The 23,361-nt window shown below is 41.2% G+C and overlaps 1 protein-coding gene across 3 annotated transcripts in view; it reads right to left on the reverse strand.

Annotated features, from left to right (window-relative positions):
- Window positions 1–10,087: 10,087 nt before the first annotated feature.
- The window catches only part of TLL1 (tolloid like 1), a 113,522-nt gene continuing 100,248 nt past the window's right edge, over window positions 10,088–23,361 (reverse strand). For all 3 annotated transcript variants that reach the window (XM_069977834.1, XM_069977835.1, XM_069977837.1), the window contains 5 exons: window positions 22,554–22,679; window positions 20,945–21,072; window positions 18,164–18,377; window positions 13,223–13,473; window positions 10,088–12,390 (listed from right to left, as the gene is read on the reverse strand). In XM_069977834.1, the coding sequence (XP_069833935.1) occupies window positions 12,259–12,390; window positions 13,223–13,473; window positions 18,164–18,377; window positions 20,945–21,072; window positions 22,554–22,679 (851 nt within the window). In that variant the 3' untranslated portion in view covers window positions 10,088–12,258. The remainder of the gene's footprint in view (window positions 12,391–13,222; window positions 13,474–18,163; window positions 18,378–20,944; window positions 21,073–22,553; window positions 22,680–23,361) is intronic.

Here is a 23,361-nt window from a genome sequence, read left to right on the forward strand (position 1 = left end):
GGCAGCTGCGGAGGAGTGCCTGAATTACTCAGTGTGAACATACCCTTAAACAGAATCCAGATCTAATGCAGTGAAGATTATTGTGCACATGACTAGTGGTGTAGTTTACTGATGGGGTTCAAGTTTGTATCTAGTGATGAGCGAATACTAAAATGCTCGGGTGCTCGTTACTCGAGCCGAGTATTTCCCGATACTCGAGTGCTCGTTTCAAGTAATGAACCCCATTGAAGTCAATGGGAGACTCGAGCATTTTTTGAGGGGACCCAAGTTCGGTAGAGGAAAGGTCGTGTGAAAACCTGTCAACCTCAGAAATTGATGGAAACACAACGGAAATGGACAGGAAACAGCAGGGGCAGCATGTATGCATGCCTCTGAGGCTGCCTAATGGCACCATTATGCCTAATTCTGTGCAACAGCCTGGTTAAAACAGAGGTAGGCATAGGGACCACCCAAAAACTCAGCCTGACACAGCATGGCATTGAGAACACAGGTAACGATTAAAACAGGTGGCTTATCATGAACCACCCAAAAATTCAACCTGACACAGCATAGCGGTGAGGACAGAGTGAACAAGGTAGAAGCGGTAGCCAGTCAGCCTTCCCAAAATTATACCAGACCAAGCATGGCAGTGAGCTCACAGAAAACCATTAAAAGTGAGTGAGGAAGAAAGTGAGCCTCCCCAAAATTAGGCCAAACACTGCATGGCATTGAGCACTCAGAGAACTGCCGGGATCAGCAGTAGCCAACATGGAGGCCAGAGAGGAGCAACAGTAACCAACATGGAGGCCAGGCAGGAGCAACAGTAACCAACATGGAGGCCAGACAGGAGCAACAGTAACCAACATGGAGGCCAGACAGGAGCAACAGTAGTTAACATGGAGGAAAGGCAGGATCAGCAGTAGCCAACATGGAGGCAAGGGCAGGCACACCAGTAGTCAGCAGTAATCAACATGGATGCCAGTTAAGGCCCAGCAGTAGCCAACATGGATGCCAGTAAAGGCCCAGCAATAGTCAACATGGATGCCAGTAAAGGCCCAGCAAAAAGGAGGCAAGGGCAGGCCCAGCAGTAGTCAACATGGATGCCAGTAAAGGCCCAGCAGTAGTCAACATGGATGCCAGTTAAGGGCCAGCAAAAACGAGGCAAGGGCAGGCACACCTAATGAGGCTCCCCAAAACTAGGCCAGACACTGCAGGGCCTTGAACACACAGAGAGCCATTACAAGTGAGTGAGGAAGCTAGTGAGGCTCCCCAAAACTAGGCCAGACACAGCATGGCATTCAGCACACAGAGAACCATTACAAGTGAGTGAAGAAGTTAGTGAGGCTCCCCAAAACTAGGCCAGACACAGCATGGCATTCAGCACACAGAGAACCATTACAAGTGAGTGAGGAAGCTAGTGAGCCTCCCAAAAATTAGGCCAGACACTGCATGGCATTCAGTACACAGAGAGCCATTACAAGTGAGTGAGGAATCAAGTGAGCCCACCCAAAAATTGGAGTGAGTCCAGGGGCTGGGATATGTAGTGGTCATGAACCCAGGTGCTGACAGCTAACTGGCTAGGCCAGTTGTCAGTCAGCACTCACCATCAAGGGTACACTTGATGCCTCTCGACCGGCGGTGGCGAGGCCACGGCCACACAAAAAAATAAAATAAAACAGCAGGCTGGTTTGTGGGGGCGCGATCGGTGGGCCCCCGGCAACCAGTCCCACTACTCCGCAGACGTAGTGTGACGTCAGAGCATGGCAGTGAGGACACAGAGAACCATTAGGAGTGAGGAAGCAATTGAGCCTCCCAATAATTAGGCCAGACCCTGCATGGCGGAAGAAGACTTGGCAGTTGGCTGAGAATTGTAGGAAGAGGAGGAGGAGAGGAGATACCAAGAATCTTCATGTTCAGCAGCTTTCCCCAGGTGGACAGTTGAATTCAGGTGAAATCCAGGCTTTGTTCATTTTTATAAACGTCAGCCTGTCAGCGCTGTCAGTGGACAGGCGGGTGCGCTTATCAGTGATGATGGCACCAGCTGCACTGAAGACCCGCTCTGACAACATGCTAGCGGCAGGGCAGGCCAGCACCTCCAAGGCGTAAAGCGCCAGTTGGGGCCACGTATCTAGCTTTGAAACCCAGTAGTTGTAGGTAGCAGAGTGATCGGGAAGGACGGTGGTATGGTCAGCAAGGTACTCCCTCACCATCTTCCTGAAGGCTTCCCCCCTACTCTGTCTAGACTGGGGACGGTTGACATAGTCTTGCTGGGGTGCCATGAATCTGTCAAAGGCCTTGGAGAGTGTTCCCCTGCCCCTTTACAAGCTGCCTGCTCCACCGCTCCTCTCCCCCGCTCTTTGGCCCACAGAACTTGATAATGCTTGATAATGGTCTTGGAGTAGACAGAAACGGTGCATCCCTTTTTGTGTTTCTTGCTACAAGCAATAAATACCACTTCTTTTTCACCTGACGCTGGTGTGCTACGGATTTTCTTTTGTATTTGTTGGGATCCCGTGCCAAGGGACTTACTCCGTACAGCACCCGCTACTTGGATTCGGAAGTGCGGCTTTCTCCTTTTTCTATTCATGATGTCAACAATGATGTTGTCGATAAAGTTATCATTGTTGTCAATGATTGTTATTAGAGATATTATAAGTGATGTCATTGATGATGTCATCAACGATGTTATTGATGATGTCATCAGTGATGTCATCAATGATGTCATCGATGATGATATCAGTGATGTCTTAGACGATGTAATCAATGGTGTCATCGATGATGTAATCGATGATGTCATCACTATTCGATGAAGTCAACGATGATGTTGATGATAAAGTTATTATTGTTGTCAATCATTGTCATCAGTGATGTCATTGACAATGTCATCAGTGATGTCATTGATGATTTCATCGAAAATGTCGTCGATGATGTCATGACTATTCGATGATGTTAACAATGATGTTGTCGATAAAGTTATCATTGATGTCAATGATTGTTATCAGTGATATCATAAGTGAGGTCATTGATGATGTCATCAGTGATGTCATCGATTATGTAATTGATGATGATATCAGTGATATCATTGATGATGTCATTGACGATGTAATCGATTATGTCATCACTATTCGATTATGTCAACGATAATGTTGATGATAAAGTTATTATTGTTTTCAATCATTGTCATCAGTGATGTAATTGATGATGTCATCAATGATGTTATCAGTGATGTCATTATGTCATAGAAAATGTCGTCGAAGATGTCATCACTATTCAATTATGTCAACAATGATGTTATCGATAAAATTATTATTGTTGTCAATGATTGTTTTCAGTGAAGTCATCGAAGTCTTCAGTGATGTCATCAATGATGTCATCGAAGATGTCATCGATGATCTCATCATTATTCGATGAAGTCATTGGTGATTTCATTGAAGATGTTGATTACGTCATCAATATTCGATGTCATCGATCATGTCGTCAGTGATGTTGACGATGATGCCGATAAAGTTATTATTTTTGTCAATAATTGTCATCAGTGATGTCATTAGTGATGTCATCGATGATGTCATCACTATTCGATTATGCCATTGATGATGCCATCCATGATGTCAACGACGATGTTGTCGATAAAGTTATTATTGTTGTCAATCATTGTCATCAGTGATGTCATTGATGATGTCATTGATGATATCACCAGTGATGTCATCGATGATTATATCAGTGATGTCATTGATGATGTCATTGACGATGTCATCACTCTTCGATGATGTCAACGATGATGTTGACGAAAGTTTTTATTGTCAATCATTGTCATTGATGATGTCATCAGTGATGTCATCGAAGATGTTATTAATGATGTCATTGATTATGTCATAACTATTCGATGATGTCAACGATGATGTTGTCGATAAAGTTATCATTGTTGTCAATCATTGCCATCAGTTATTTCATTGATGATGTCATCAGTGATATCACTGATGATGTCATCAAAAATGTTGTCGATGATTTCAATAATGATGTTGTCGATAAAGTTATCATTGTTGTCAATGATTGATATCAGTGATATCATAAGTGATGTCATTGATGATGTCATCAGTGATGTCATCAATGAGGTCATCGAAAATGTCGTCGATAATGTCATCACTATTCGATTCTGTCAACAATGATGTTGTCGATAAAGTTATCATTGTTGTCAATGATTGTTATCAGTGATGTCATAAGTGATGTCATCACTATTCGATGATGTCATCACTATTTGATGATGTTAACAATGATGTTGATGATAAAGTTATTATTGTTGTCAATCATTGTCATCAGTGATGTCATTGATGATGCCATCAGTGATGTCATCAAAGATGTTATTAACCCCTTAAGGTCAAAGCCAATTTTCGTTTTTGCGCTTTTGCTTTTTCCATTTTATGTTTAAAAGTCCATAGCGCTTGCATTTTTTCACCGAGAGACTTATATGAGCGCTTATTTTTTGCGAAACCAATTGTACTTTGCAATGACCGGCATTATTTTTCCATAAAATATGCTGCGAAACCGGAAAAAAATCATTTGCGCTGTCAAATTGAAAACAAAAACAAATTTGTTTTGATTTCGGGAAGTTTTGCATTTACGCCGTTCGCCCTATGGTAAAACTGACTTGTTATGCATATTCCTCAAGTCGTTACGATTACAACGATATATAACATGTATAACTTTTATTGTATCTGATGGCTTTTAAAAAAATCAAAACATTGTTAACAAATACACGTTCCTTAAAATCGCTCCATTCCCAGGCTTATAGCGCTTTTATCCTTTGGTCTATGGGGCTGTGTCAGGTGTCATTTTTTGCGCCATGATGTGTTCTTTCTATTGGTACCTTGATTGCGCATATACGACTTTTTGATCACTTTTTATTACAATTTTTCTGGATTTTATGCGACCAAAAATGCGCAATTTTGCACTTTGGGATTTTTTTGCGCTGACGCCGTTTACCGTGCGCGATCAGGAATGTGATTAATTAATAGTTCGGGCGATTACGCGCGCAGAGATACTAAATATGTTTATTTATTTGTTTATTTATTAATTTATATTTATAAAATGGGAAAAGGGGGGTGATTTGGACTTTTATTAGGGGAGGGGATTTTTTATTAATAAAAACACTTTTTTACTTTTTTTTACATGTACTAGAAGCCCCCCTGGGGGGCTTGTATATACATAGCACTGATCTCTCATAGAGATCAATGCTGTGTATATACACAGCAAAGATCCATTAGATCGGTCATAGATTACTATGGCCTGCTGCAGGCCATAGCAATCTATTGCCGAGCCGGGATCAGCGTCATTCCGACGCTGAGGCCCGGCACGGGCAGAAGAACGGATCTCTCCCCCCGCGATCGCATCGCGGGGGGGAGATCCGACCCACTAGACACCAGGGATGTTATGTCTGAAGCCCTTCAATGCAGCTGTCAGGACCCGCGCCGGCTAACAGAGGCACTGCCCGGCTGCGCGTGTCAGCCGGGATCAGCGCCGTTCAGAGCGGGGTCCCGGCGGGACCCCGCTCTGAACACCCCCTGCGGCACCATGACGTATCAGATACGTCATGGGTCGCTAAGGGGTTAATGATGTAATTAATGTCATAACTATTCGATGTCAAGGATGATGTTGTTGATCGTTATCATTGTTGTCAATCATTGTCATCAGTTATGTCATTGATGATGTCATCACTATTCGATGATGTTGTCACTATTCGAACAATGATGTTGTCGATAAAGTTATCATTGTTGTCAATGATTATCAGTGATATCATAAGTGATGTCATTGATGATGCCATCAACGATGTTATTGATGATGTCATCAGTGATGTCATCGATGATATCAATGATGTCATCAGTGATGTCATTGATGGTCATCGAAAATGTCGTCGATGTCATCACTATTCGATGATGTCAGCAATGATGTTGTCGATAAAGTTATCATTGTTGTCAATGATTGTTATCAGTGATATCATAAGTGATGTCATTGATTATGTAATCGATGATGATATCAGTAATGTCATTGACTATGTAATCGATGATGTCATCAGTGATGTCAAAGATGGTATTAATGATGTCATTGATGTCATAACAATTCGATAATGTCAACGGTGATATTGTCGATAAAGTTATCATTGTTGTCAATCATTGTCATCAGTTGTCATTGATGATGTCGTCAGCGATGTCATTGATGATGTCATCGATTATGTCATCACTATTCGATGATGTCAACGATGATGTTGATGATAAAGTTATTGTTATCAATCATTGTCATCAGTGATGTAATTGATGATGTCATCAGTGATGTCATCATTGGCCAATGATGATGTCATCGAAAATGTTGTCGATGATGTCATCACTATTCGATGATGTCAACGATGATGTTGACGATAAAGTTATAATTTTTGTCAATTGTCATCAGTGATGTCATTGATGATGTCATCACTATTTGATGATGTTAACGATGTTGTCGATAGTTATTATTGTTGTCAATCATTGTCAGCAGTAATGTCATTGATGATGTAATCAGTGATGTCATGGATGATGTCATCGATGATGTCATTGATTATGTCAACACTATTCAATTATGTCAACGATGATGTTGTCGATAAAGTTATCATTGTTATCATACAGTCATCAGTGATGACATTAATGATGTCATCGAAGATGTAATCGATGATGTCAAAAAAGATTGTCAATAAAAATATTGTTGACAATCATTGTTATCAGTGATGTCATTGATGATGTAATCGATGATGTCATTGATGTCATCGAAAATATCGTCGATGATGTCATCACTATTTGATGTCAACAATGATGTTGTCGATAAAGTTATAATTTTTGTCAATGATTGTCTTCAGTGATGTCATCAGTGATGTCATTGATGATTTCATCAGTGATGTCATCGATGATGTCATCAGTGATATAATTGATGATATCATCAGTGATGTCATTAATTTTATCGATGATATCATCACTATTCAATGATGTCAACAATAATGTCGCTAAAGCTATCATCGTCATCAGTGATGTCATTGATGAGGTCATCAGATGTCATAGATGATATTGTCACTATTCTATGATGTCAACGATGATGTTGTTGACAAAGTTATCATTGTTGTGAATGATTGTCAGTTATGTAATCAGTGATGTCATTGATAATGTCATCAGGGATGTCACCGAAGATTTCATCACTATTCGATAAGGTCGCCAATGATGTCATCAGTGATGTCAACGATGTTGTTGCTGATAAAGTTATTATTGTTGTCAATCATTGTCATCAGTGATGTCAATGATGATGTAATCGATGACATCATCACTATTCGATGATTTAATTAGTGATGTCAACGAGGATTTGGTTAAAGTTATTATTGTTGTCAATCATTATCATCAGTGATCTCATCGAAGATGTCATCACTATTTGATGATATTGTCGATGAAGTTATGATTGTTGTCAATCATTGTTATCAGTGATGTCAACGATGATGTTATTATTTTGTCAATCATTGTAGTCAATCATTGTCATCGATGATGTCAACAGTAATGTCATCACTACTCGATGTAATCAGTGAGGTCAACGGTGATGTTGTCGATAAAGCTATCATTGTTGTCAATGATTATCAGTGATATTGTCAATGATGTCTACGATTATATTATTAATGATGTCATTATAATGCTTGAAAAAGCACTATATATTGTAATCCTTATTATAGTACTTGAAAAAGCCCTATATTGTAATACGTATTCTTCTTCTTCCAGCCTTTCTTCTGTGATTAATACAGCCTGAACATCTTTGCGCACAGACTCCATTTGAGCTGCGTTTCAAAGCCCTCGAAGGGGAAAGATGTGCTATCTATTTTTGGTTCAGATTGGAATTGTAGTTTTTGAGAAATTTGCGTTTAAAGACCCCTAATTTCCCATAGAAAATATTGGGCGAAAGGAAATTATGGCCACACTCTAAACGCTAACAGCAAATCACAGCACATATGCAAATAGTTGAAATATAGCAGCCAATAGAAATTGTCCACTATTGGCCAATAGAAGATGGAAGATCCTTAATTATTTTGTCCCAATGACATGAGTAAGATTGTCATGGTAACCGAGCAATGATCTTTACCATATATAAGTAGCAGAATTTAGTCAGTAAAGTGGCAGAGCTAAACCAGCCATGGAGCAGAGCTGTGCCGATACCCACAATACATAGCAGAGCTGAGACAGCCATGCAGCAGAGCCCACACCCACACTACGTAGCAGAGCTGAGCTAGCCGTGAGGCAGAGCCGACACCCGCACTTTGTAGCAGCGCTGAGGCAGCCGTGTGGCAGAGCAGACACCTGCACTAGGTATCAGAGCTGAGGCAGCCGTGTGGCAGAGCAGACACCCGCACTATGTAGCAGAGCTGAACCAGCCGTGTAGCAAAGCTGAGGCAGCCCTGTAGCAGAGCAGACACCCACACTATGTAGCAGAGCCGAGGCAGGCGTGTAGCAGAGCCTTAAAGGGATGTTACCTGAGTCGCTCTTGAAGGAAGGGTATCAAGGGTTAAAGTTTCTCTTAAATTGGTGAAAGCACTTTTTTTTTTTTGGGGGGGGGGGGGTGACTATCTTGCCTGGACCTCTTGACAGCTTTGCATTAACCCCCATAGTCATAGCCACAACAGACCGGAGTTGACCCTATTTTACTTGTATGGGAGATTTTTCTGGGGATGCTCTGAGACTTGTGCAGCAGTCATGTGTGAATGTCAGTATATCTGGTGGTTTAGGGTAGTGAGGGAATTTTTGTTTTCCTGAGAATCAAGGTCAATGAAGGATATACACTCACCGGCCACTTTATTAGGTACACCATGCTAGTAACGGGTGGTCTTCTGCTGCTGTAGCCCATCTGCCTCAAAGTTTGACGTACTGTGTGTTCAGAGATGCTCTTCTGTCTACCTTGGTTGTAACGGTTAGCTATTTGAGGCACTGTTGCCTTTCTATCAACTCGAACCAGTCTGCCCATTCTCCTCTAACCTCAGGCATCAACAAGGCATTTCCACCCACAGAACTGCCGCTCACTGGATGTTTTTTCTTTTTCGGACCATTCTCTGTAAACCCTAGAGATGGTTGTGCGTGAAAATCCCAGTAGATCAGCAGTTTCTGAAATACTCAGACCAGCCCTTCTAGCACCAACAACCATGCCGCGTTCAAAGGCACTCAAATCACCTTTCTTCCCCATACTGATGCTCGGTTTGAACTGCAGGAGATTGTCTTGATCATGTCTACATGCCTAAATGCAGTGAGTTGCCGCCATGTGATTGGCTGATTAGAAATTAAGTGGTAACGTGCAGTTGGACAGGTGTACCTAATAAAGTAGCCGATGAGTGTAATATGATTCTACAAGGAAAATCAACTCTGTACCCACAATCTGACCCGCACAAATCACTTGTACCTTCTTATAGCTGCTTTTAATCCAAGATCTGTCCTGGGATCCGTTCGGCAGGTGATGCAGCTATTGTTCTAAAAAAAACAACTTTAAAACTTGCAGCCCTGTGTCAAATTGGCGTGACCTAGAGTGTCTTTGCATTAGACTTGCAACATTCCTCCTCCCCGCCCTCTTAACCATTAGGATTTCCCTTGGCAGGATTGTTACTATTCATCACCATCACAAAGTCACATGAGCTGGATCGTTAAAGCACATTTGCAGTGTTCTGACAAAGGATGAATAGAAAAAAAAAAATTCCCACGGGCATTCCTAATGGTGAAGAGGGCTGGAAGGAGGGACGGAGGGGTGTTGCAAGTCTAATGCCCAGACACTCTGGGCCACGCCAATTTGACACAGGGCTGCAAGTTTAAAAGTTGTTTTTAAAGGACAACAACTGCATCACCTGCTGAACAGACCCCAGAACAGATCTTGGATTAAAAGCAGCTATCCGAAGGTACAAGCAGTTTGTGGGGGTCAGATTGTGGGTACAGAGTCGCTATAAGCGCTTAGGGGCACTGTCATAACTATGACTGCAGCAAACCCTATAGCTACACAATTAACAAGATTTTACTCACATATAAAACTATATTTTTAATCTCCATTAAATAAAAATAAAAAAAAATAAAGTTGTTCAATATGGATCAGCACAGTTAAAATAAATGCGTTGGTAATGCTTAAAATATAGATATAAGATATAAATATATTTTAAAGGAAAAAAAAAAACCTTGTTTTATTAGAGCCAGTGAATGTCGCAGTGAGTTAACAGATGTTTGATGCCAATGTATTTAGCAACCTACATCCAATAATATCAAAACAAGATTTCTATTTAATAAAACATACGAGAACCTGAATATCTTAAATAAACCATACTTATCTGCATATGACAACTTTAAATAAAAAGTTGCTACTGTCAAAGAAAAAAAAAATTAAACAATTTGGCACATAAAGTAACAATTAACTGGTCAACCATACAAGAAATTTCACACACCTGGAACATGTACATTCATACAAATTGACAATAGCAGATACATCATGGCTGTACAATGTCTAAAAGCACATAATATAACAGTTCAAAAATAACAATACACCTACCGAGAAAGCAGCATGTTATATGTACAGAATACACTAGAGCTACGTGGAAAATGTCCTTAAAGATCCTTTGTAACATACATTAAAATGTTACAGTTGTCCAGAGATCTATCAAATTACAGATGTATCTACAAGAAGATCAGTTTGATCATGTGCAAGAATTCTAAGGCAACAATTGTTGTTCCACAGGACACAGCTGAAATTGCAATAAGTTCTCCATATACTTCAGAAGTCTTTAGTAATAGTATGCAGATGGTCAAAGAGACACATTCATATTTCTAATTTTTCATATTTCTTGTTGGCTCAATTTTTGTTTTCTGTTCAGAGTAACTTTTGTGTGTTTTCTTAACTGATATAGCACCATTGGAGATTTCATCCAATAATATGTTATGTATAAGCAGGGTATATAGTCACACAAGATGGGTCTTTTCCACAGCCGCTGCTGAAATCTCGGCATTTAATGGGAGTCTGAAATACAATTTGTCCTTAATATTCACACACTAAAGAAATAGCAGCCATTATATGAATAGATACTGTGAAAGGTGAAACTGGAGTCTGGATTTTCATGTTTTGCGATTCAGCTGATTAGATTTCCTGTTCAAATTTTTTTTTTCTTTTATTCCCCTCAGTACAAAGGGAGTCTGAGAAGTAGGACAGACGGGAAAACCACTAACAGGTCCCTGATTACGTTTGTTGCAAAGTAACAGTGCATTACAACATATGGCATATTAGATCAGTAAATTGAAAACATCCTTTTCTGAACAGCATTCACACTATGAATGTAGTGGAGGAAAGAGAATGTTACATTCGTATAAATGATGGTTACAACGAAAGGAACAAAAGCGGCTGTTTGTGGGATGTTAAACAGACGTCTGTGTGGAGACAAAGAGGCTTTAAGTTTGCAGATCCTAAGCATCTTTGTTTGTCACTGGATAAATGAAGGAGTCCTGACCGGGTTTCCGAACATCTCCTAAAGATCTTCTTAGTTTGCATTCTGTATGCCATTCTGTTTGCACGATAAGCTGCCTGCCAAGCACAAAAGTCCAGTCTGAGGAATTCTGTGAACACATGAGTCTGTGGCCTGCAGGAACTTTTCATCTTGCCTTATATTTCTTCTTAGACAACAGTCAGAAGATAGAGCTGTCCTTGGGGTGACTTTCAATGAACGTTGCAGAGTGATCTTGCAGGGAGCATTGACAAATGTCAAGCTAAGTATAAAGTGCTTAAGGGGAAATTCACAAAAGGGACTCCGAATGGTTTCTACCGAATATAAATATTCATTGTTCAATTTACCTTTTTTTTTTTTGTATTTTGTGCTTGCGAATGTCAGAATACAACATCTGGAAACCACCAAATGAAGGATAACGTCCTCATATATCATGCATATGTTGTTGAGAAAGACAACATAAAAAACATTATATCGCACACTATCCTATTAGTTGTCACTTTTTTGTGAATTTCCCTCCAAAGCTTCCCTAGCAGCATGCAAAACCGCTTGTTCAACGTCTGCCGTAGTAGTCCACTTCCAACCATTTTATCAATGTCTTTTGCTACAATTGTCCATTACTGGCCAGTGCAGTTCCTTCCAATTCTAATAATGATATAAAACATTTGTACTAATAACGTTAGTAAAAAAAATACTTCCTTTTTTTTTATTTTTAAAGTTCACATGTGCGGTCTTTTCTCCCTCATTTTCTGCTGAAGAGGTTACATGTGTTATTTGGTGTGTAGGATATCTTGATACTTCACACTTTTGTATCGTATATGAAATCCCTTCTTGCTGATTGTATCATCTGTATGAAAATGAATAAGTATTGCATCCCCGCTGGATATAATTTCTTCCGGAGGCTGAAATACATATAGAAGAGGTTACAGTTTTGAAGCTTTGCATGACATGAAAGCAATCTTCTAAACATGAAATGTTTATGCATTGGATGGATTTTATATGATTTATTCAGTGACAAGCAAGACGCAAAGACAAGCACATCCTTTATATAATAAAATGGCATAGCAAGAGATTAGAAATTTCAGCCATCTCTGTAGAATATATGCATAGATGAATCTTTAACCCATTTAAAATCAGAACAGAAGCAATAGTAGGTATGAGTGGATGTTCAAGATTTAAAAACACTGCTGCTTTCCTGTAAAAACAGCACCACTGCTGTCTACAGGTTGTGTCTGCTATTGCAGCAAAATTGAAGTAAATGGGACTGAGCTGCATTACCGTACACAACCTATGAACAGGAGAGCTTCCATTTTTGCACTTTTTTCTCATCCTGAGCAAATCCTGTAATAGAAATCCTTTATTCAGGGCCTTATCTAAGGGTATTAGCACACTAAGGAATTCTCGCGGATAACTTGCCGCGGATACCCTCAGCTTATAAGCTTATTTTCAGCTGGGACGTCTGAAAAAAGGGGATTGTAAAATTACACAACCCCTTCAACCTGTGGTCTAGCTGAGAGTCACCATTTTTCAAAACATGATTTACAAGACATCCATATCATATAAACAATAATTATGATATAAGGCCAACCAGTATTCAGAAGGGTTTCCCATGATTTCATATAAAGCTCAGCTTCAATGATTATTGTGCATTCTCAGATAAATAACAGACAAAATTTTACCTTTACAAGAAATCATCTACTCTATATGTTATACTATGAGGATAAATAGACTCACCCCTGATCCACAGAAACGTCCTAGCCGCATTGCAGATGTATCATGACCATCAAAGAGCTCCATATAGTCATAGCCACAGTCTGCTTCTTCTTCCACCTCAAATGTGGGAAAACTGAGTTCAACCCGAAGACCCCTTTCTGTGACCAATAACCACTCACAATCTGCCTGGACTGGGTAATTGTTGTCTCCAAATTGAGCATGTGAAAATAAGTCTCTTGGTTTTGGCTCTGGCTTCAGTCTACCTCCGCATTCTGTAAAATATGCATATGAGGACATCAATAAAATTCAGCTATTTAGAAACTTGTTGGATAAGTGTGTGTTGGTGTGAGATGTTATTCCTTCACCTGGATGTAATATTAAGAACAAACAAAGAAAGATATAAAAGATATAATAAATATATATATATATATATATATGTGTGTGTGTATATGTATATGTGTATATATATATATGTGTGTGTGTAGATAGATAGATAGATAGATAGATAGATAGATAGATAGATAGATAGATAGATAGATTTATATATTACATACACACACACATTTTTTTTTCTTTTTTCTTAACATTACATCCAGGTGAAGGAATAACATCAAATCTTATTACAACATTTTTATAATATCACAAAAGAGAGTTGACATAAATCCAAAGCTATATTAGTGTTACTTACCACTAGATGTCACTATAATGCAACTAACTTTTTGCTAGTGCAATATTTTTGTTGTATTATTATTACATTTTTCTTAAGATTTCTAAATGCATTAATGAGTAACATCCCATCCTCTTCTTAATAGAATATCTATCCCTTTCGTTATAGGAGATGTCACAGTACAGGAGCCTAAACGAGGCATGTCAGTAAAACTGTTATTTTTTTCTCTTTTGGTTCCCATGGACTATTTTTGTCATTGAGCGGCATGCTTCACATTGATGGTCCCATGGAAATACATTAAATGTTGCTGCATGGCTTCTAAGTACAAAACAAATATTTCTTGGTGTTCCTTGCCTAAACCTTCTGTGGTGTAGTATAAGAAATCAGTGTAAATATTAGTGTAGAAGACCATAGGGGACTTCGAGTCCACCCACGCAGAGGACCCCACTGGCCACCCGATAAAATGGGAGGCCCTAAAATGCGTCTTGCGCAGAGTTTTTATTTCACATGGGGCACGGATTAAAAAGTCCAACGCCGCCAAACTGAAGAAACTTCTAGCGGATCTGGGCCAGAGAGAGACATCCAATAAGGCATCCCCGACACCTGCTCTGGAGGCAGAACTTCTGACCCTCCGGCAGAATATCCTGAATATCCTAGATAAGCGTTCTCTGTGCATGCGGGACAAAATGAAGTGTAATTACTTTGAATATGGTGATAAATGTGGCAGACTATTGGCCAGGACTGTACACCCCAGACCTCAGCAGTCATACTTGTTCTCTATGAACTCCCCTCCAAGGGTGTTGTGTTCTCCACGGCAGATATCCTGGAGGAATTTAGAACTTATTACTCTGACCTTTATAACTTGAGTTCCCATATGCCTGCTGACCCTGGGGTGGCGGCAGCTACAGAGGCTTACCTGGCGGAGTTTGCTCCTCCACGAGTCCCTGTGGATGAAGTGGAGGATTTGGATTCTGATTTTTCCTCTGAGGAGATACTGGGGGTCATCAAGAAGCTGAAAGCCGGTAAGAGCCCGGGCCCTGACGGGCTCACTCCACGATTCTACAAGATACTTGGGGACTTGATCACCCCCTTCCTAGTACGCTCCTTTAATGCTATCTCCCCTGAATGCCCATTCCCGCCCCAGGCCCTAAGGGCCCACATAACGGTTATACCGAAGCCCGGGAAGGACGCGAAAGTATGTGGGAATTTCCGCCCTATATCCCTGATCAACATTGATCTTAAGATCTATTCCAAGATCCTAGCTCTTCGCCTCCAACCTTGGATTCCCGGTATGATTAACCTAGAACAGGTGGGTTTTGTCCCTGGTCGAGAGGCCAGGGACAACACTATTAAAACTGTGTCCTTGATCTCCGGGGCTCGGCGTTCTGGGAGCCCCCTGTGCCTCCTGACGGTTGATGCCAAGAAAGCTTTTGATAGGGTGCACTGGGAGTTCCTAGAGGAGACCCTTCGGGTAGTGGGGTTAGGCCGTAAAATGTTGGACAGAATCCTCGCCCTATACTCGGGCCCGACAGCCCAGGTGCGAATAAATGGCTCTTTATCCAGTCCCTTCGGGGTTACTAATGGTACCCGACAGGGTTGCCCCCTATCCCCCTTTTTATATATTCTAGTCATGGAGAGCTTGGCAAATGCTCTTAGGCAAAACGAGGCCATAAAGGGTGTGTGCGTGGGGCAACAGGAACATAAATTGTCATTATTTGCGGACGACCTCATGATCTATATGTCCTCCCCTAGGGTGGGCCTCCCCAGCATTATGTCGGAGTTTAGAAGATTCGGTTCCCTTAGTAACTTCAAAGTGAACCTGCAAAAGTCGGAGATCCTGAATGTTACTATCCCTGCTCGAGAGGTAGATCTATTACGAACTAGCTTCCCATTTAAGTGGAGATCTGACCACATCAAATACTTGGGAGTCAGTGTATCGGCTGACCCCTCCCACATATATAATCTCAACTTTAAGCCCCTTCTTTCTACCCTGGAGAAGGATCTTCGGAGTTGGAGTGCCTTGCCTTTATCCTGGTTTGGTAGAATCAGTGTATTGAAGATGGACTCCCTCCCGAAGATCCTGTACTATTTTCAGACCCTTCCTATCTGTCTCCCGTGCTCCTTCCTGAAGCGAGTCAGGCGCATGTGCTCCAAGTTTGTGTGGGGGTCGTCCAGGGCACGCTTGCGGCACTCGGTCCTTATCAGGAGGAAAGATAGTGGTGGTACGGGCTTGCCTGACTTCACTGTTTACTACAGAGCATCTATCGCTGCCTGTGTCCTGGACCTCCTCCACAGCAAAGCGACTAAACTCTGGGTTGCCCTGGAGCATGCCCTTAACACCCATGCCGCTCAAGGGATCTTTTGGATTCCCAAAAGGGTGGACACGAGACATTTTGACCTATCCCCCCTGCTGAGGACCCTGTATTCCTCCTGGAAGGGCTTTGCAGTCAAAACAGGTCTGGTTTCCGCCCCAGGCCCTCTCACACCTCTCTTACATAATCCTCATTTCCTAGGGTTAATGAATGGTTCCGCACTATTTCCCCTTTCTGCCACGCACACACCCAGGGTCAGAGATGTGGTCCTTAGTACCGGACTAAAACCGCTCAGAGAAATAGAGAGAGACAGTGGTACTAGATCCGGGACGTGGCTACATTACTTTCAGCTGCGTAATCAGATGGGCTCCTTGGCGCCAGTGGGGAAGCTTTGTGTCGGGTTGACCACCTTTGAGCAGTTATGTATGGCCGCTGAGCCGCCGGATCATAGAATATCCTTACTCTATAATGTGATGGTGTCTGAGGGGGCAGAGGACCAGTTGTTGGGTTTCCAGTCAGCCTGGCATGGAGAGCTGGGTAGGCAGTTCTCAGGTGAGGAGTGGCAAAAAGCCTTTGCACTCACTCACAAGCTTACGGTATCCTCCAGACTACAAGAACTCAATTATAAGGTGTTGGCTCGGTGGTATAGGACGCCTGAACGCCTCCACAAATGGTTTCCCTCCGTATCAGATACCTGTTGGAGGTGTTCCCAAGCCGTGGGCTCCATGCTCCACATTTGGTGGACCTGCCCACCTGTACACTCTTTGTGGCAGGGAGTTCAGGCCTTGTACAACAAGGTCACATGTTGTAAGTTGACCCTGACGCCAGAGATGGCTCTTCTTTCCATCTTGCCTGGATCCCTGCCTTCGATTAAGAAGGGCCTACTAGGCTTCTTCCTTCTGGCGGCCCGACAAATCATCCCCAGGTTGTGGCGGACGACCACTCCCCCCTCTAGACTAATGTGGGCAGAGGCCTTTGGTACCCTAATGCGCATAGAAGAGTTGAGGGCAGATGAGCACAACCTGAGCAAGAAATTTTCCACGAAATGGCGAGTCTGGATATTGTTCCGGTCTTCCCCTGAGATGACTAGATGGTTGGCTGGGGATAATTTCCTTGGAGGTACGTAGACTGCTGACTTGGACGCCTCGGACGTCCTGGGGCTAGGCGGTGGTGAGCTTCCACATCCTTCCACATTTTTCCCATCTCCCTCTCTTCTCCTTTCCACCCTACGCGTTTCCCATCTCCTCTTTCCCTTACTTCTCCCGAACTCCTCTTCCCTTCCCCAGATGTTTCCGTGTCTTATCTCCCCATCCTCCCGGACCTACTCCCCCCCTCCCTGTGTTGAGTGTATGTCAGCGTGTATTTGTGTACCTACTTTGTTCTTTGTTCACTGTTACTGGTTTGCATATGTAACTACTGTTTGCTCAATAAGCTCTGAGAGGGCCGTATTCACTGTAGCTAACCACCGATTGAGGAGATAGAAAGTTTCGATCATCCCTATTCTGATTGGCTACAAGCTGCAAACGACATGTTATCTCATCAGCTCCGGCCAGCTCCTTCACTTCTTCTTGATACTTGAGTTGTTTTGTTGGCATCTTTGGCATAATCGCCGACACCTTTTAGATGCATAACCTTTATATGTTTGTTCATGATTGCTCATCTTATTGTATGTTGAAAACTACTTAATAAAAACAAATTGAACCATAAATATTAGTGTAGTATAAGAAATGCAATAATAAAGGACCAAAATAATCAGAGAACACTCATTCAGTTTATGTAACACATAGTTTTGTTTTTTGCATATTTTGTCCATTCTAGATTAGGTATATTCCCCTAGATAGAAGTCATTCTTATCTTAGACGTCAAGGAAGCTTGGTTGTTCTTCTTGCTTCCTTCTTCACTTGGCTCAGTTATTACTCATACCTTTCTGCTTCCTAAACTTGATAAACACAGACCTCGAGTAAAACATGATTTCCTACTGACCTGTAGAATGCGTGGCTTGAAAACCTTTCCTTTGTACGGATGCATCTGACACAAAACGGAGGAACATCTTATTTCCTGTGGCCACTAAAGGCTCTGGAATCTTATTGCCACATAGCCGTCCCAGGATGGAAGACTTTTCTGTTTCCCCATCAAAAACTTCCAGATGGTCATATGCACATTCTTGATGCTGCTCAATTTCAAATTCACCAAATGTCTATTGTAAAAAGATATTTATATGAAACAACAGGGCACAGCTATAGAAAGTTATACATGATAAAGCCTTATTTATGTTATTGATGTTGGAATGTTTTTAGTTTCTATGTACATTACAAGTGAAGACAATACATTTATCAGATAATATATTCCTAAAAGACAAGTAAGACCTTATATTAAACAAAGATATTTTCCCAGATTTATCAAAGCACCACTATTCCTTACCCTTTGTGTCTGGCATTGCAGCTCAGTTACATTGAAGTAAATGGTGCCAATTTGTAATACCACACACAACCTGAGGACAGGTGTGACAATGTTAGGAGGATGCAACTACATTTATCATACTGTGGATAATTCTAGAATAGCAGGAAGCAGTTCGCTTAAATGTGGGAAGCTCCCCCTCGCTTTACCACCTAAGAGACAACCTTGCCATCTACAGTATTTCTTAACATTATGCTGTAGGTATATTCTATAAAGTCATAAGTTTATATACACCTTAGCCAACTTCACATCTTATCCTAGTATAAACTCCCACACATTCCCTCGCTGAGGTCAGTATTAATCACTACAGTTTTTCAAGAATGTGAAATGTCAGAATAATACCAGACACAATGATATATTTCAGCTTTTATTTCTTTTCTCGCATTCCCAGTGGCTCAGGCTTTTACATACAGGTGGGTAGTTTTTGGTGGTATTGCCTTTAAAATATGTACTGCAACTTGGGTCAAACATTTTGGGTAGCCTTCCAGAAGCTTCTCAAAGAAAGTTGCTGGAGTTTTGGTGTAAATGAGTCAAGTTTTAGGCCTTTTGCTTACAGCTTTTTCTGGATCTCATATCCAATGTCAGAGATAAGATGTCAGGTATGGCATCAAGGAAATCTATTTATAGGTATGGCAAAAAGCAGGATGGCAGAGCTCAGGGCCAGGAGAGGCCCTGAGCATGATGCTCTGCTGTTTTCTGCTGCTACCCATACTGCTGAGTACAGGCAGCATCAGGGAATAGCAGAGCAGCTCCTGTACTGCTCACCCAACCTTCCTGGTGCTATGTAAAGCTACGCAATGCAGGAGTTGCTCTGCTATTCAACCCTATGGGCAACAGAGAATAACAGTCTCTGTGTGCACAGCCTGACCTGTATCATAATAAAATATCATACACGTCAAATAGGACAAAATCCAGTTTGTTTTTACTTAAAACATTGGTCCTGACTTATATGTGTTTTTAGGACAAGGAGCCAGTTACAGTACTTGTATTCTGAGGTAATATTTTAATTTGAATGAAAGGTCTAGATGTCCAAAATGTATGTTACTAGAACAGAAGGGATTGAAAGTTTGGCCAGACGCTGCTAAATGAAATGAAAATCAGCTTAATTTTCCTCAAGAACAATCTGTACAGCTAATGCCTGTTCAAGCAAAATGCTGCAGATGTCCTTTTTGAAGAATATATAGCAACAGTGTATAAAATCCATCCATATATTCATGAAGCTTCCCGCTCCTAGTTTATGACATAAATTCCATTTATAAAGAATGACAAAGCTAAAATCCGGTCAACAAAGACTTTTAGCATTTATTCATCTAGTGATGCAATTTGTTGCCAAGCACTACAGTTGGGCAGATGAATTGGACTGCCTTGCCTAAAAAAATCCAGGTAGACACTTTGCTGTTTATATATCCACAGATTCTGGAAAAGGCTTTAAAGGGGTTATCCAGCGCTACAAAAACATGGCCACTTTCTTCCAGAGACAGCCCCACTCTTGTCTCCAGCTTGGGCAGGGTTTTGCTGCTCAGTTCCAATGAAGTGAATGGAGTGTAATTACAAACCGCACCTGAACTGGAGACAAGAGTCATGTGGTCTCTGAAAGAAAGTGGCCATGTTTTTGTAGCACTGGATAACCCCTTTAAGGTTACAAGTCATAGACAATAGTCAAGTTTAATCAGTCTATGACGTCACGGTTCACTAGAATGAGCTTGGAGATCATCCAGACCTGGATAGAACACCTGGATAGAAAAAGTTTGTCTAAGCAAAATAAAAAAAAATGCTACAGTCAGGAATGCTATAAAGACAAAAAAACACATGACAATTACCCCCTCCCCCCCAGTTCTGCAGAGATGTTTACCCGCTGGTCCTAGTCTCCTACTGATCTTCTCAATCTCCCAGTCCCGGTGATATCACAACACCACAGGAAGTGCCCACTCAGCCAGTCGTTGGCTTCAGCAGTGTCTTGCCTCAGTCACTGATTGGATTAACAGATAGCTCCTGTGAGGCAATGATGTCATAGGAACTGGCAGATACGTAGAAGCTGTGCTGACCTTGAACAGGTGAGTGTCGCTTGTTTATCGTTTACCGCTTCCCCTGCTGTCCAGCATTTTTTTTTTGTCCAAACAACCCCTTCAAATTGCAATGAAGCTGTTTTGGGAAGAAAGCAGACAGGCTTTTCTAATCATGGACAGTTCCTTGGTTATTTGTAGAAACGTGAAATTATATTGTCATATTGTTCAACTTTTTTTTTTTTTTTACTTTTAAGTACAAAGTAAGTTATTTAAAACAGTTTCAACTTATACAAGTACTCACTAGTTTAACCCGATGGCCTGGAGTGGCACTTATTTCCCAAGTACATTCCTTCCGACTTGGATACTTGTCTGGCCAGTTGGGGCTTGTTATTACTCCGTTAGGGCTATGAATTCTGTGTTCACATTCAGCTGTGTAGGGAAATATATGACTTGTTATACATGAGTTGATTCACATAGAAATGTATACATGCCATCACTTTACACACTTCACTCTTTGGAATTTTGTTCTTCTTTAACACCTGTTCAAGTACAGAACACATGCAATCTTTATTTCTTCTGTACTAAATAAAATTTCATTTCCTTGTCGCAAAAATCCATGGATTTTCTTTCCATCAGGACACAATAACATTATTTTCTTTAAAACTACTGTTTAATAGCTTGACCTACCCATCTAAGCCCTGTATGAAAGTAAGGAAGCAGCTATTGCCATTCATATTACAATGGAGGAATGTTTGTGTAGGTAATAAATACATTATATAATTTTTGATCATCACTATATGAAAAGGTGATATAGCAGACAACATATTTCACTTAGCAAGTATCTGTGAGCAGTCTGAAATTAGCTTCCTATTTCGAGGAATGTGCTTCTTCACCTTCTCTAGCCCACATAAAAATGATGATCATGATTATTATTTATGGCTGTATTTTCACATAAAATGAATTCTCCGATGCGGCCTCCACGTCATACTGACAGTCTATGGGAGGCTTGCGTGCCTCCTCTCTCCGTGTGGAGAGAGGAGGCACGCGAGATGCCCATAGACTGCCAGTATGACATGGAGGTTGGCGGGATTCCGCGCTGGAGAGTTCCGCCACAAAATTCCGTCAGTTTTACTCTGTGTGAACTGCCCCTTAGAGTGTAACATTAGCATTGCTTTCCCATTTGTTGTGCGAATTCTGCATGACAATATGCTGCACATGCTGAGTGGTGGTGCAGTTTCTTTGGCAACCATATAACGCTCAACAACACGGAAACTTTCCTAATCAATAGCAGTCTGTGCACATAACTCCCTGGTGATAACACTGCATAGACAACCCAACCAAACACTGCATAGACAACCCAACCAAACACTGCATAGACAACCCAACCAACCAATGTGCTGTGTCTCTCCACGCTCAACTTTCCATAGCCAAAGGCGACCATAGGGAGAGAGGTCTGCGGTGGTGCCTTCTTTTTACATCTGCCCTTCCTGCAGCATTTCTGTCAGAAATTGTGATGACCATGGAGGATGACTCGGTATGACAGCCCCAGGTCATCCCTCCATCCCTGCTAATTGAGATGCTTGCAGCGCTTATGCGGAGCAATAATGCTAATAGCAGCTTTATACTGAAGCAGTAGAGCAAAGGGATTACTGGTGCCTGTTATTGGTTTCCTTGGATAGGGAGGAAAGAAAAGCAAGTGATATGGAACCTGAACCTACAAAACATGGCTTAGGAGACCAGTGCCTTATCCATTGGGCCACTGAGACCTCCAAAACCGGGGATGAAATGGTGCTATTAGTCATTGATCAAACAGCACTTTCTATCCAGATGTATGACGACATTATTTCATACATTCCATTCATGATCACAAAATATTGTGTATTGTCATCCATGCATTTATTGACTCTTACCTTCTTTGCAGTCATGTTTATTCTCATGGAGTACAAATCCATTGCGACACTGACAGACATAGCTACCAATAGTATTGATGCATTCGTGTTGGCAGCCTCCATTCTCTTTGGAGCATTCATCTTTGTCTGCAAGTAACACAAGCCTGAAGTTACAGCTCTGAAGAGAGTCCGAAATCAGCAAAAACCTTTTAAACACTTGTTAATACAGGCAAAGCATTTCATGCAATAGAGTTTACCAGGTCAACCCGTAACCTTGTATAGATTATTAGAAACTTAGAATATTGTAAGCAGAGAATGACCACTTGGTCCATCTGGTCTGCTTTGAATTCAGTATACAATTTGGATATTGGTTGAAAATAAATAAATAAATTGTGAACAAAATTGTGATGTTAAATAGCCATATCCACTATTTGTTTTAATGAGTTAGTGTAAATAACTGAAGACAGAAAGTTCAAAAGCTAAACATACAAGGTTACAAGCTATGTATTGTTGAAACACAGATTAAACCAATCTTGTAACATTCTAAATCATCCGGGTAAATAAATGTGTACATATGAGACCAATCCATAGTGCTATAGAGATGTATTAATATGTAACAAGGAAGCGGCCAGTACAGAGACGTAAATTAATAGGTATTAAATATTGATACTTCCACCATTAGAACCGAAGTAGAGATGAAAAGATGAAGAGTAACTGGCAGAAGGTCAACAGTTTTGCTGCATAAAAAAGGACTCTTAACAGCCGACATTCCAGAGAGAGGCATCCGCTAGCGCAGGAATGTGTCAGATGTTATTATCAAACAGACCAG

This window comes from Dendropsophus ebraccatus, chromosome 7 (assembly GCF_027789765.1).
Source record: "Dendropsophus ebraccatus isolate aDenEbr1 chromosome 7, aDenEbr1.pat, whole genome shotgun sequence".
Lineage (NCBI taxonomy): Eukaryota > Metazoa > Chordata > Amphibia > Anura > Hylidae > Dendropsophus > Dendropsophus ebraccatus.